At 37.0% G+C, this 12,698-nt stretch overlaps 1 protein-coding gene across 7 annotated transcripts in view; it reads left to right on the forward strand.

Annotated features, from left to right (window-relative positions):
• Positions 1-11,902, forward strand: part of SLC4A10 (solute carrier family 4 member 10) — a 165,755-nt gene extending 153,853 nt beyond the window's left edge. For 6 of the 7 annotated variants that reach the window (XM_039360050.1, XM_039360051.1, XM_039360055.1 and 3 more), the window contains one exon: positions 8,104-11,902. In XM_039360050.1, coding sequence (XP_039215984.1) covers positions 8,104-8,172 — 69 coding nt within the window. In that variant the 3' untranslated portion in view covers positions 8,173-11,902. Of the gene's footprint in view, positions 1-1,490; positions 1,531-8,103 lie in introns of all 7 variants that reach the window. The other variant, XM_039360052.1, reaches the window with a different exon arrangement.
• Positions 11,903-12,698: the final 796 nt, after the last annotated feature.

The following is a 12,698-nucleotide window of genomic DNA, read 5'->3' on the forward strand; positions in this document are numbered from 1 at the left end:
TGGAGCCTATAACAAAATATTGTAATGCATCTTTGCCCCCTTGAAAAAGTGCCTCTGTTCAGGGATCATATTGGCTAACCTTGCTTTCCTCCAGAATACCATAAGCTAGAAAGAAGCTCAGGTAAATATTTCCACCCTATTTCCCCTCTCTGTTGAGGCCAAGTGGTTATTTGCACTGGAGCTCCTTGGATTGAGAACAGGGATCTTTTCAGAAGCAATCATATTGAAGATCACATGTAGGCTCCCTGGCATAGAAAACTCTGGACAATACAGCTGCTGTGCCACACACATGGATCGCGCTAGTTTGTTTGGACTAGCGTAAATCATCAAGGTAACTAGAATCACCTTGAGGATCAGTACAATCCCTTGGGCACAGACAGAGTCCTCCATATGGAAATTATCATACTAGAGGTTGGATATAAGCAATCTCTCGTCGGTAGATCTCTTTCTTTTTAAAACTACACAACAGAAGGCTTAGCACACTTCTCAGATGCATTCTCCATTCTGTCCTTTCTTCTTTCCTGATGTTCTTGTCTCACAAAAAGAGCTTGTTTCTTTCAATAAAATTATAGTACAGCAGCAGGCATTTGATAGCCTTTGTAAACTCTTAAAACTAGCATCAGAGACTTGGGCTAATAATGCCATAGAACTTCTTGCCGTATTTATTATGATGGGTCTGCTTAGCCTCTCCTGTCATCATCTCTTTTAAAACTGAGCTGAATCACTGGATGCTACAGAGATTCCGGTGGATATAAGCTGATTCTCATATCAACCAGAATTGATCTATTTTCTGGTGTAACCTGATAGGGAAGGGCTTTACAGATGATGTTTTTTTAAAAAAACAAAAGCATCAAATGGTTTCTTCCTTCAGGTTTATAATCTAATGGCTATAATACAGAGGAAAGCAGGAGGGAGGGGAGTGAAGGGAGGCAAATAATGGCACTTTTTTTTTTTTAAAAAAAAATTACACTGTGTTCCAGAGGGTAGAAATGACAGGTAGAAAAGAGCTAAAAAAAAAAAAAAAAGCAGACTTTCCTGTCTGAATAAAATATTATAAATGCAAATGTAATATGCATATATGTAACAATTGAAAATGGTCCTTCCCTTAAGAAGATGACTTCAAGTAGCTTACTTCTGAGAGATCAGAATATGGAGGGTGTGGGCTAAGTGGCCCTCTCTCACCTTTTCCATCTTCCAAGGCTGCTGGGCCTCTGGAAAAAAAAAAGGCAGGTTTATTTGTGTGATAATCTCTGTGTAGAGCAGTGTTTCTCAACCTTGACAATTTTAAGGCATGTGGACTTCAACTCCCAGAATTGCTGGCTGTGGAATTCTGGGAGTTGAAGTCCACATGCCTTAAAATTGTCAAGGTTGAAAAACACTGGTGTAGAGTGTTGAGTGCAATCTTGTTTAATTACTGTTCCCTCAGTTACTATTAATTCTGAATTAACATGATTTTCTACTTGATTGTTCCATTATCACATTCCTACCATAAGCTCCCCTTCCTAATCTCTAGAAGCGGATTTCCCAAAGGTAAGATCCTTTCCCCAAATCTTTGTCTTGATCGTTACTGTCTGGTATCTTTTGAAATTTTTACAAACGTACTATGTGTAAATTTTGGGGGGACAAAATACATTTCAAAATGATACGAAAAGCACATTTGGAAAACTGTGCCGATGCACCCAGCTTCGTTCTACTACAACACATGCAACTTGGAGGAGATACTGCTTTTAGCCACATTCCTTAACTTTAGTAAAGTAGCAGGAATGAAAGATGCCAGCTTGGGTCTTGGTATTTTGTCACCCCAAAATGGCATGCTGCTTTTGCCATGGTCTCCCTCTCCCTCAGCAGCATAAACAAGACAATCTGTCCATGGTTGAGATTCATTCATTCATTCCATAGGGTGAGATGCTGCAACAGCATAATTGCAGGCCAGAGTCAGCCTCTTCCTGCAGTCAGCATGATCACTGCTGTTTTGTTTTTTAAATAAAGGGAAGAATGTATTTGGGCAGTCATGTTTCTTTTTTCCAAAATTAAGGATGGGAAGAGAAGCAGGCAGCTCTGGGAGCCATACTGCTTTCATTCCCTCCCTTCACCACCACCATTCATCATGATGATGATGATGGTGGTGGTGGTGGTGGTGTTGGAAGGGACTTTGGAGGTCATCTAGTCCAACCCCCTGCTCAGACAGGAAATCCTATACGATTTCAGACAAATGGCTGTCCAGTCTCTCCTTAAAAACTTCTAGTATTGGAGCATTCACAGCTTCTGGAGGCAGGTTGTTCCACTGATTAATTGTTCTAACTGTCAGGAAGTTTCTCCTTAGTTCTAGGTTGCTTCTCTATATAAAGTAATCCCAAAACAATATTCATCTCCCATCCAATGTTTTAATGTCAATGTGGCTTGCTGCAACTGTCTGGAAAGTAGACTGAAAAATAGTCCCCAATCCCCAACAGATGTCTGTCCAGACTCTGGGTGGGTGGCTGTGGTCCAAGACCACCTTGGATGAAAGATAGAATCACACTAACTAACTTTTGTGTCGTTTTGATCCTCGATGGAGACTGTCATCATCCTGCTTTGCCAAGGTGGGAGGAAAGATTCAAACTACTCTACCATCCTGCCATTTTTCTGGCTTCTGAATATATGAGTTAGGGTAACATTTTAAAGATCCCTTGGGTAGCTTGGCACCTAGTTAAGCAACAATTAGCTCTCAAATGTCTTCCTATTCTAAGTGGGTGCATACTGGTTTTTAATAGCTTAGGAGAAATTTCCTGACAGTTGGAACAATTAATCAGTGTAACAACTTGCCTCCAGAAATTGTGGGTGCTCCAACACTCAAGAGATTGGACAGTAATTTATCTCAAATGATATAGGGTTTTCTGCTTGAACAGGAGGTTGGACTAGGTGACCTCCAAGGTCCCTTCCAATTCTGTTATTCTGTTATTCTGTAAGCTTCAGCAATAAGAGAAGAGACTGTGCTGACAGGAAATGGTGAAGTTGGATTGTACACCAAGGATAACCGAAGAATAACAGAACAGCAAGTCTTTCCAAAGGAATAATAATAATAATAATAATAATAATAATAATAATAATAATAATAAGAAGAAGAAGAAGAAGAAGAAGAAGAAGAAGAAGAAGAAGAAGAAGAAGAAGAAGAAGAAGAAGAAGAAGAAGAAGAAGAAGAAGAAGAAGAAGAAGAAGAAGAAGAAGAAGAAGTTGGAAGGGACCTTGGAGGTCATCTAGTCCAACCCCCTGCTCAGGCAGGAAACCCTATACCATTTCAGACAAATGGCTGTCCAGTCTCTTCTTAAAAACTTCCAGTGTTGGAGCATTCACCGCTTCTGGAGGCAGGTTGTTCCACTGGTTAATTGTTCTAACTGTCAGGAAGTTTCTCCTTAGTTCTAGGTTGCTTCTCTCTTTGGTTAGTTTCCACCCGTTGCTTCTTGTCCTGCCTTCAGGTGCTTTGGAAAATAGCTTGACTCCCTCTTCTTTGTGGCACCCCTGAGATATTGGAACACTGCTATCATGTCCCCCCTCGTCCTTCTCTTCGTTAAACTAGACATACCCAATTCCAGCAGCCGTTCCTTTCTATAGTAGAGTTCTTTCTGTAGTAGAGTGCTGTGAATAGCCCACCTTCTCTTGTTAGATTCTGGAAGGGCCTGGTTGTTAGACTGTATGTTGGATTACAAGACATTATCTAATTCCTAGATAAGGTGAAACTGGGCCTTGGATGTGCCAGTAATATACTGACCAAAATCTGCCTAATTCTACATTACTGCCCTTATTGTTAGTAGGAAACAATATTTGTGGCACAAGTACAGCAAAGACTGGTAACAATCCATACAGTCTCATCTTATGAAAATGTATTATGTGAAAGCTTCAGATGATCAAAATCATGATAGGCAGTAGAAGTCAATATTTAGGGCCCGTTCTAATGCTAACTGTGTATGATCTAATACCAAATGATAAAAACAATTAATGATGTAATGAAATAAGAAATAATAGATATGAATAAAAAAGTGAAAAATAGGAATAAAATGGAGCAGATTAAATAAAAGTGGCCTGATCTAGGAGACTGGAGTTGATGAATATAGGCACAAAAATGAAGCTGTAGTTTGATAAAGAATAAAAGGGATAAACTATATACCAGTAAGTATGGATCGGTATCATCTAGGTTATTATGAAGTTGTATAAATGTTTAGGATTGTGGTATTACGTGCCAGGGAATGATGGTAATGGACTGACCTGAGTTCTCATTTGGTGGAAATTATGCAATGGATGTTGGAGGAGGAGAAGAAGTATTCTTTTTTTAAAATATATTTTATTGATTTTTTTAATATAGTCACCTTAATATTTGGTAAACAGTGTGTTGTCTCGGTTTATATCTAACCCTAACTCTAACCCTAATAATTTCTATAATTCCACAATCCACATAGTAGCTTTCTTTGATTTTCTCTTCTTCCAGTAATATTCTTTTACCAACCTTGAATTAGTACATTTTTTAGTATTTTGATAGATAACAATTGAATATAATTTTTTCTAGTATTTAACAACCATGTCAATATAAAGCTTCTTTTCTAATTGATCATCTTAATTACCTCTTCATAGATCCTGTTTTCAAAGTTCTTATTTAGATTTGTTTCCCCCGCAATGTTCAAAACATTCTTACCAGTTAAGATTTTCTCAGAGTTAATTACTCTTAAGTATTTAAGTCTTTTTCCTTATACAAGCTATCCCAACAATTTTACATTTCTCATATCTTAAAAAAACAACAAAAAATAAAAAGAGAAGAAAAAAGGAAATAGTATACTACTTGAGAAACATGTCCCTCTTAAGCTAAGATACATTTATATCTAAACATTTTCTATTCTTTTTAACCATATTCAAACAAATGTTTAATCTTTAAGTATTCCGTCTAATAATCCAATCATCTAATCTTTTAAATCTATTCAGAACATTTTTATTAATTGAGATTTTCTCAAGCTCAATTACACTTGAGTATCTAAAAAAATTCCCTCATATAAACCATCCCTATATTTTTATATTTCTCATATCATAAAAAAATACTATGTTACTTGAGGGGCCCATCCCTCTTAAACTAAAATACATTTATATCCAGAATTTTCCTATTTTTTAACCATATTCAAACAAGTGTTTAATTTTTAGATATTCCGTCTGATAAATCCCATCATCTAATTTCTTAATTCTAACTTTAGCCTTTTTTGGGGGGGGGCAAACTTTTTTCCTAATCTTATGCTCTGCTGGACCAAAAAGTCTTCCCGTTGTCTTGTAGATATTGTTATAAGTACAAGAGACAAATCCAGTAAGATGTTTTTGTGGGAGGGTATTTGTATTCATTGAAAATCTTTTTCTTTCTTTCTCTGTTAATTTCTCTTATCATTTTTTGTCTCCCCAGTTCTCGTAGTTCTCCTGACACCTCTATAATTCATTTTGTCGAATCTTTTTTCTTGTCCTCAGACATATTTTGCAGTCTTAAACTGTAGGTTATCTTTTCCATGTCTGATATTTCCTGCAAGTTTTTCTCCACCTGGGTTAAATCATAATTCCTTCCATTGTTGGGTTCCATCTTTAAATCTCTTTCCTCTGGTTTATATTCAGTTGTCTGTTTTATCTGATCACTCTTTATTTTTATTTTCTGAGAGGTTTTTTGGTTATAAGGTTAAATTGAAGTTGTGTTCATTTATATTGTTTTTAATTTCCTCGTGGTTTGAAATCATTGTCATTTGAATTAGTTGCAACATAGCATACATTTCCTCCTGGAAAGTATTTCTTTTTTTCTTGATATGTTCTTTCTGCAGATCTCTGATGTTCCATGATGACCAAAAACCAAAGTTTTCCTTTCTCTGCAAACAGCTTTAGAGTCACAGTTCAATAAGTATTTATAATCCAGGAAGGTCATTTTTTTTCCTAAGGTTTATAGTTCTCGCCTTGTAGGTAGCCCAAAATGTTTTCTTTTCTTTGTTACAGCTATTCTCTGTTTAGTTAAGACATTGAAGGTCACAAAAACAAGTTATCTTTTTCTGGGCTTTCTGCAATTCCTGTATTAGAGCAACTTCAGTTGTATATCTTCATCCACCACGAGATGTCAGCACCAGTTCATTTTTCAGTTTTCAAAGCAAGCAATTACTTTTTTCTGTTTTCATTAGTAATCTTTTGAAAAGAAAATCTTAATAAATTCCACCAATTTCAAACATCCAGATTTAAATCTTATATTAATTTCATTTCAATATATTTCTGTCCCTCATAAAAGTTTAATTCGCCACTTTCTTCTGTGGGAGAGTGGGGCAAGGGTCCCCCTCCTTCTCACTTTCGGAGGATTTTTGCTTCTTGGTTTTTTTTTCCAGGAAATCAATTATTAAGTAGAAGAGAGAGAATCAATATTCTTACCCAGTTCCAAACACGTTGTTTATGATCAAGCTTAAATTAGTGCTTTTTGGCTTCGGCTGCTTGTAGCTTGGGCTACACTCTGGAGTGAAGCTAGTCTTTCTTCTGCTGGTTTCTGGAGGGTTTTTCCTGAATGACCGGATTGACAGCCATCTCTCTGCAGTCGGCAGGGCTCCCCTCCTTCTTTGTTGCCTCTATGGGTGACTTTAGGCCCATTTAGGGTCCCCTAACAGGAAAAAAAATCAGCCGTAGGGTGCAGAGCCCCGCAATCCCTCAGCTGCTGCACTACTGTGCAAAACCGGAAGCCGGGGAGAAGAAGTATTCTGTTAAGTGACATAAATGGATGGTTGGAGCCAAGGCAAGGTAATGCAGAAATAATTATTGCACCATTTGACTATGAATAGAATAAGAATGATGACTATTTTGCAAGCATCTGCATAGAAAAAGATCTATTTTGAATATGTGGTTGAAAAAATTCTGATTAAAGAAGGTATGAGAGGAGATGGGGACCAAAATTTCATCATTTGCCTGGAAGAGCTGTGCAGAATAAATGCTTTTCAGCAGAGCATGAATAAATGCATGAACACCAGAAAATGATATTATACATTTCTTGATTTATAGAAGCAAATGATAGAGCAGGTGTCATGGAATTGTGCGGCAGCTGTCCAGATGAAGTTGGAGACACTAACACAAACTTGTAGTCTTTTATATATATAAATATATTTAACATTTACTTACAGCAATCTTTGTCATCATCCAGAAAGAAAGAACATAAGATAGTCAGGAAGACAAGAACATCATGAAGTAAACTAAACAGTATGCAGAACACAGAGAAGAAAAAAGAAGGGAAAATACGGGAAACTCGCCCTTTATACTTACATCAACCAATCGTAGTGTAGATTGCCTCATGCATGAGTCAGCACTCACAAACTAATCAACTACAACTGTGTGTTCTGACCTATTGTACACTTTACTGTTCCAGCTACTACATTCCATATCCTAACAGTAGGCTTGAATTATGCAATTTATTATGCAAATATAGAATAAATAAACTTTCAAGTAGAACTTCCTATTATGTTGTGTTGTAAATATTGCACATCTATTTTTTCTCATTTTCTCCCCAACAGTATGTTTTTTTCTTGATGTTGCAATCAAATAACATTACTAAAAGAAAGAGCATTATTGCACATGTACTTATTGATGGATTGACACTTTCGATCCAATCTTTCTGTCAATGGTCATGATAATAAAAAGAACACCCCCAACAATAATAATAAATATGGCAAATAAATTGGATGACATTCTCTTGTTTCTGCAATTAAAATACCTTGTCAGTTGTTATTTGCAAGAGACATTTTCATTACTGTTTGCCCCCATGCAATGTATTGTATCTTTTTTTTTTTTTGTCTTTGTGCATGCAGATTTATATGTCAGGTTTTTTTTAAATATCTCTGTGGCCTCCTTCCTTATTTATCTGTGATGTTGACAGTTTTCTTTGTAATCATAATCCACATACAGCAGAACCATTTCTGTTCTTGTGTCCCAGACTGATCAGTATAGCATGAGAGCGTACAGTAGGCTGATAGCGTGGGGGCAGAAGGAGGGGGGAACAGAGAGCTGCTTCATTTACTCAGTCCCCAAAGTGATGCATTGTGGAAACACAACTGCACAACTTATTTCTTTCTCTCTTCTTCCCCAACTAGCACTGAAGGCCGACAAGAGAAGAAAGCTGACTCAGGGAAAGGTGTGGATCGTGAGACTTGTCTGTAACTTGCTCTTCAGTGTGTTTGTTTTAAAAAAAGCAAGACAAATGCAGGAGTGCTGCAATCATTAATGTTCCAGATTTGATTGCCCCATTGTACATCTTGTGCATCATCTCACAGTAGCACTGGTATAATGTAAGTCGTGCAGTATGTGCTTCAGTTCATTGTCTGCTCTTCGGTTCTGGCTGAAGCAATGCAGAAAATGGGGGTAGCCAATGAAACCTTGCTGGGGGCTCCCCAATTGAAACCCTTTGGAAATGTGAACCAGTGTTTCCATTCCAACTACTCTCTGTAGAATTGGACCTATTTTCCTACTTTGCCTATGTGACTTATTTTCATAGCTTTTCCATACTAGAAGAAAAGAAAACAAAACAAAAAACAACTGGAAATAGTCTTTATTCATCTGAGTAAATATTGAATCCATATTCCTACAATGGAAGAATTGTATAATTTGGGACCAATTGTTTCAGAAACCTAACATAACAAAGAAAATTTCATTTTTAGAGCTATTTTTCAATAAGGATTGCTTTGATCCTTCAAACTCAACATTCTAATGAGTTATCCCCCCCAGTTTAAAATCATGGCTTGTATGTGTGGGTGTACGATTGTATGTATGTGTGTGATTTACAGGATGAGACCTATATTTGTGCAATTTCCTTGATTTAATACTGGATATTTAATATTTAAATTTATATATAACTGGAAAAATAAAACAATATAATATATAAAGATATATAGAATATAGTTAACATTCTCTCATCTTGTTTGAAAAAAAAGCCACATCCATCGATGTGCAATATCCGTACAATATTTGTTGTGAATGCAAGCTGTTACTATTGTATCTTACTGTACTGTACTAAATGTTGCAGTGGTAGGTCCAACAGCTGCATTGTGGAGATAAATAATACTTTTTTTCTAACTTTCTGGATTATAATCCTTGACAGAAATGATCAGTAAAAATGACCCGGAGTAATCAATAGGGCAATTGCTTCTCACTTTTCCTCAAGTGCATGCTTCCAGGCACAATCCATCTATAGTTAAAATTTTAAGGCCTATTGATTTCAGGTTAATGGTTGAAGCATGCACTTCTTTTTTTCTTTTTTGATACCAGTGGGACCAAGGTGTGATTTGATTGTAATTTCATTTATTTCCCATTGTTAATTAAATTTGAAGTCAGAATCTCACTGAAATAAAAGTGTTGACATTTAGGGACAAGGCTGTTACTGATCAGATCTCCGTTCTGCACAAACGTATGTTTAGTCTTTCTTAATAGTTTCATGTATTTGGAATCCACACTCTTTCTGTAGAAGCCATATAATGTTATTATTGTCTTGGATTTTATGAATAGCCAAATTACATATTTTCATCCCAGAAAACAACTTCAAAGAGGGTCCATCCCTCAAGCAGGTTGCTGTAAAGCCATCCTAGTTTTAGTAGGCTGCCTGAGCACAACTTCCTTAGGGCAATCTCACCGTAATGATTCTCCCTCATAGAAAAACCCATTGGTTGCTCATGTTTGGCATCTGCATAAGCAACCTGTGGTTGCATATTTATGAAGAAGGATTCAGGACTGGATTTTTTTTTTTAATTTAGCCTGGTTGGCCAATCTGTTGAAGAGAACTGTTCCATTGTGTGAAGGCAGCTGGAGGGAAAAAAAAATGCCCCAAGCACTTGTGAGAATGAATGCGTTGTGAGTAAAATAAAAGGGCAGTATCAAACATTTTAAATTTATTCTTATATGTTTTTAGCTTTTTTGGGGGGGGACATTAACGAACAATTAACCAGATCTTACAAGCTCACCAGTGGTTTCAAGAATCAGGAAAATATACTTATAGGATTTCAACATTCAGGCTTTTTCAAGTTCCAAGTTGCCCCTAATATGGGAAGAATCCTCAGCCGAGTTTTGCTGGCAGGTATAGTAACAGCCGCAAGCAGCAGAGCTTGGATAGCTAGAAGAGAATAAGGGGGCAGAATCAGTGATAAGAATCATCCCTGATTCTTGTTTGCAAGTCAGGGACCTGGAAAGGTTGCAGTTGTCGAACTGACTTCTCCATTGAAATGTTTGAGTGGGTGACATACACTGGAAGTTAGGTCTGTGCAAGAAAAAAATGGGAATCTTTAGATGAAGCATTTGTGCCTGTTTCTCTCCAAAGGATCATGAATTTCAAAGTAAATACAGTACATGTTGACAGGAACATAGGACCAAAGAATAGGGATTTTCCAGGACAGAAAAAAAAGGTACAGTTCTTTTTACAATTTGAAAATGACTTCACCTTTTAGCATACCTTTTAAACAGTTTGTGTGTGGAAGGCTTTGTTCTTCTGTAGAACCTCTCACCCCACTAGATCCACCTAATGGAGACCACCAGCAGCAACTAGATTCTGGCTTTTCCTGTAGAACAGGGGTGAGGAACTACAGGCCCTTTATGACTTGTGGACTTCAACTCCCAGAATTCCTGAGCATGGCTGGTTCAGGAATTCTGGGAGTTGAAGTCCACAAGTCATAAAGGGACCATAGTTCCTTACCCCTGGTATAAAACATCTCCTACAATTGGAGTCAAATGCATCCACCAGCTTCAGATTTTCTCCACCTGTTCAAGTGGGCAGTATGTGGTGTTAATTCCATGTTGCGGATAGAGAACCAAGATTAAGGAGCCAAGGCCTTGCCATAGATATGTTCTCTCCTATCGTCAGCTAGAAGAGAATGTATTCTTGCCTTTTGCAAGGAAGTTGTAGCCTTAAGAGCCATTTGTGTCAGATTCACAGCAACCTGCTCAACTGCAGGAGCTTGGGAGTGACTGCTCTGAAAAATGGGCCTCATCCACCTGCACAGGCTACTCTTTCTTCAATGATAGTGAGTAAGAGTCTAGGCTACCCAATTCCACATGCCTTGTGCTTTGTACACAGTATCACACCAGCTGCTTTTGTGCCAAAAATAGGCTAAATTAGATTTACATAATGAAAAGCATTGCTTCTGAAGCTATTTTTGATGCCCAATATTTTCTCAGTGTTGTCTAAATTCTTCACATTCTTGTATGCAAATGATAAATTCAAAGAAAAAAAAACCTGCACTGAATAAAATGTATGGATAAATTTAGATCAGTGTTTCCCAAACTTGACAATTTTAAGGCAGGTGGACTTCAACTCCCAGAATTCCACAGCCAGCAATGCTGGCTGTGGAATTCTGGGAATTGAAGTCCACCTGCCTTAAAATTGTCAAGTTTGGGAAACACTGATTTAGATAAAAGTATGACTCTAATAAGATTAAAATGCTTTGTCATTGTGTACTGGATGATCCCTTGTAACATTCCAAGTGAGTCTTTTAATAGCCATGCAATGCAGAGTAGTCCATGAAGAGAAACTGACCGCTGATATTTTTTTGTAAAAAAAATGCTGATATGCAGAACAATCAACTCAGCTTTCTGGACACTAAAAATTCATGGACTGAATTATATTCTGCAGTATTTCTGTTCAGTATTTTGGAGGGCTCTTTTTTAAAACAGCTTGTTTTTGTGTGAGTATCAATCCCAACATTTTCAAATCACAGTAAGAGAGTAAAATGCAACTGGCAGTAGTATATTTACTTTTAATTTCCCATTTCCTGGTCAAACTGCTTAATTTCTTGGATGTAATTTATTAAAAAGTTTTAAGTGTACGTGTGAATAGAGTATTGTTTTTTCATGACTCAAGAAATGTTATCCAGAAATAAATATTTATCCTAACTGTTCTTCCTGTTTATATTGAACATGCCTATGTTTATTGCTTATGATGCAAGCAAAATACATTGTCATTAACCTTTTCCACAAATACAAATAAGATTTTATACAAGGATTTAATCCAACATGCACAGTTAATCAGCACTCTCCTGTGACCACTGCAGCAGTGATTTGTTGCTAGCAAGTCCCGGTCTCAGGCCTCTCTTATAGTAAACATGCAAACTTTAGATCCTGCAGTTCTCTGGATCAGGATCCAAATATTAAAGTTCATTATTAACCCTGCCATAACCCTAAGAGATTTGTTGTGCTATTTCATGTCTAAATCAATACACGATGCTTTAACAGCATCTATCAGACTTTAGCTAATCTCAAAAAGCTAATCAAGGTTAGACTGGAGGAGTCATTGGATTGGAGGCTACCAAGACATTTAAAAAAAAAAACATTGAGGAGACAATGGCAAGCCACTTACATCTTGTTGCCAACAAAGCTATATGGATATATCCAGTGGTGGGATTCAAATATGTGAACAACCGGTTCTCTGTGTGGGTGCCGCTTCTGGAAGTCCATTCTGGGCCTGGGCAACAAAATGATGCAAACTGACTGAATACCACCACTGGATATATCTACGAAGCCACCAGAATTTGAGTTCAAGCTGGAGAGTTTGTTTGCTACGGAGTAGCATTAATCATTACTAGGTTGATGAATTCTATACATTTGAACTGATATGAAATTACACCTTAGTATATTTTTTATTTTCTTTTGCAACCCACTCCAGGAATTTTTTTTTAAAAAATGTAAGGTCTGTGTATCTAAATTAG

Source organism: Crotalus tigris, unplaced genomic scaffold, assembly GCF_016545835.1.
Source record: "Crotalus tigris isolate CLP2741 ecotype Arizona unplaced genomic scaffold, ASM1654583v1 scf7180000019151.395998, whole genome shotgun sequence".
Taxonomy (NCBI): Eukaryota; Metazoa; Chordata; class Lepidosauria; order Squamata; family Viperidae; genus Crotalus; species Crotalus tigris.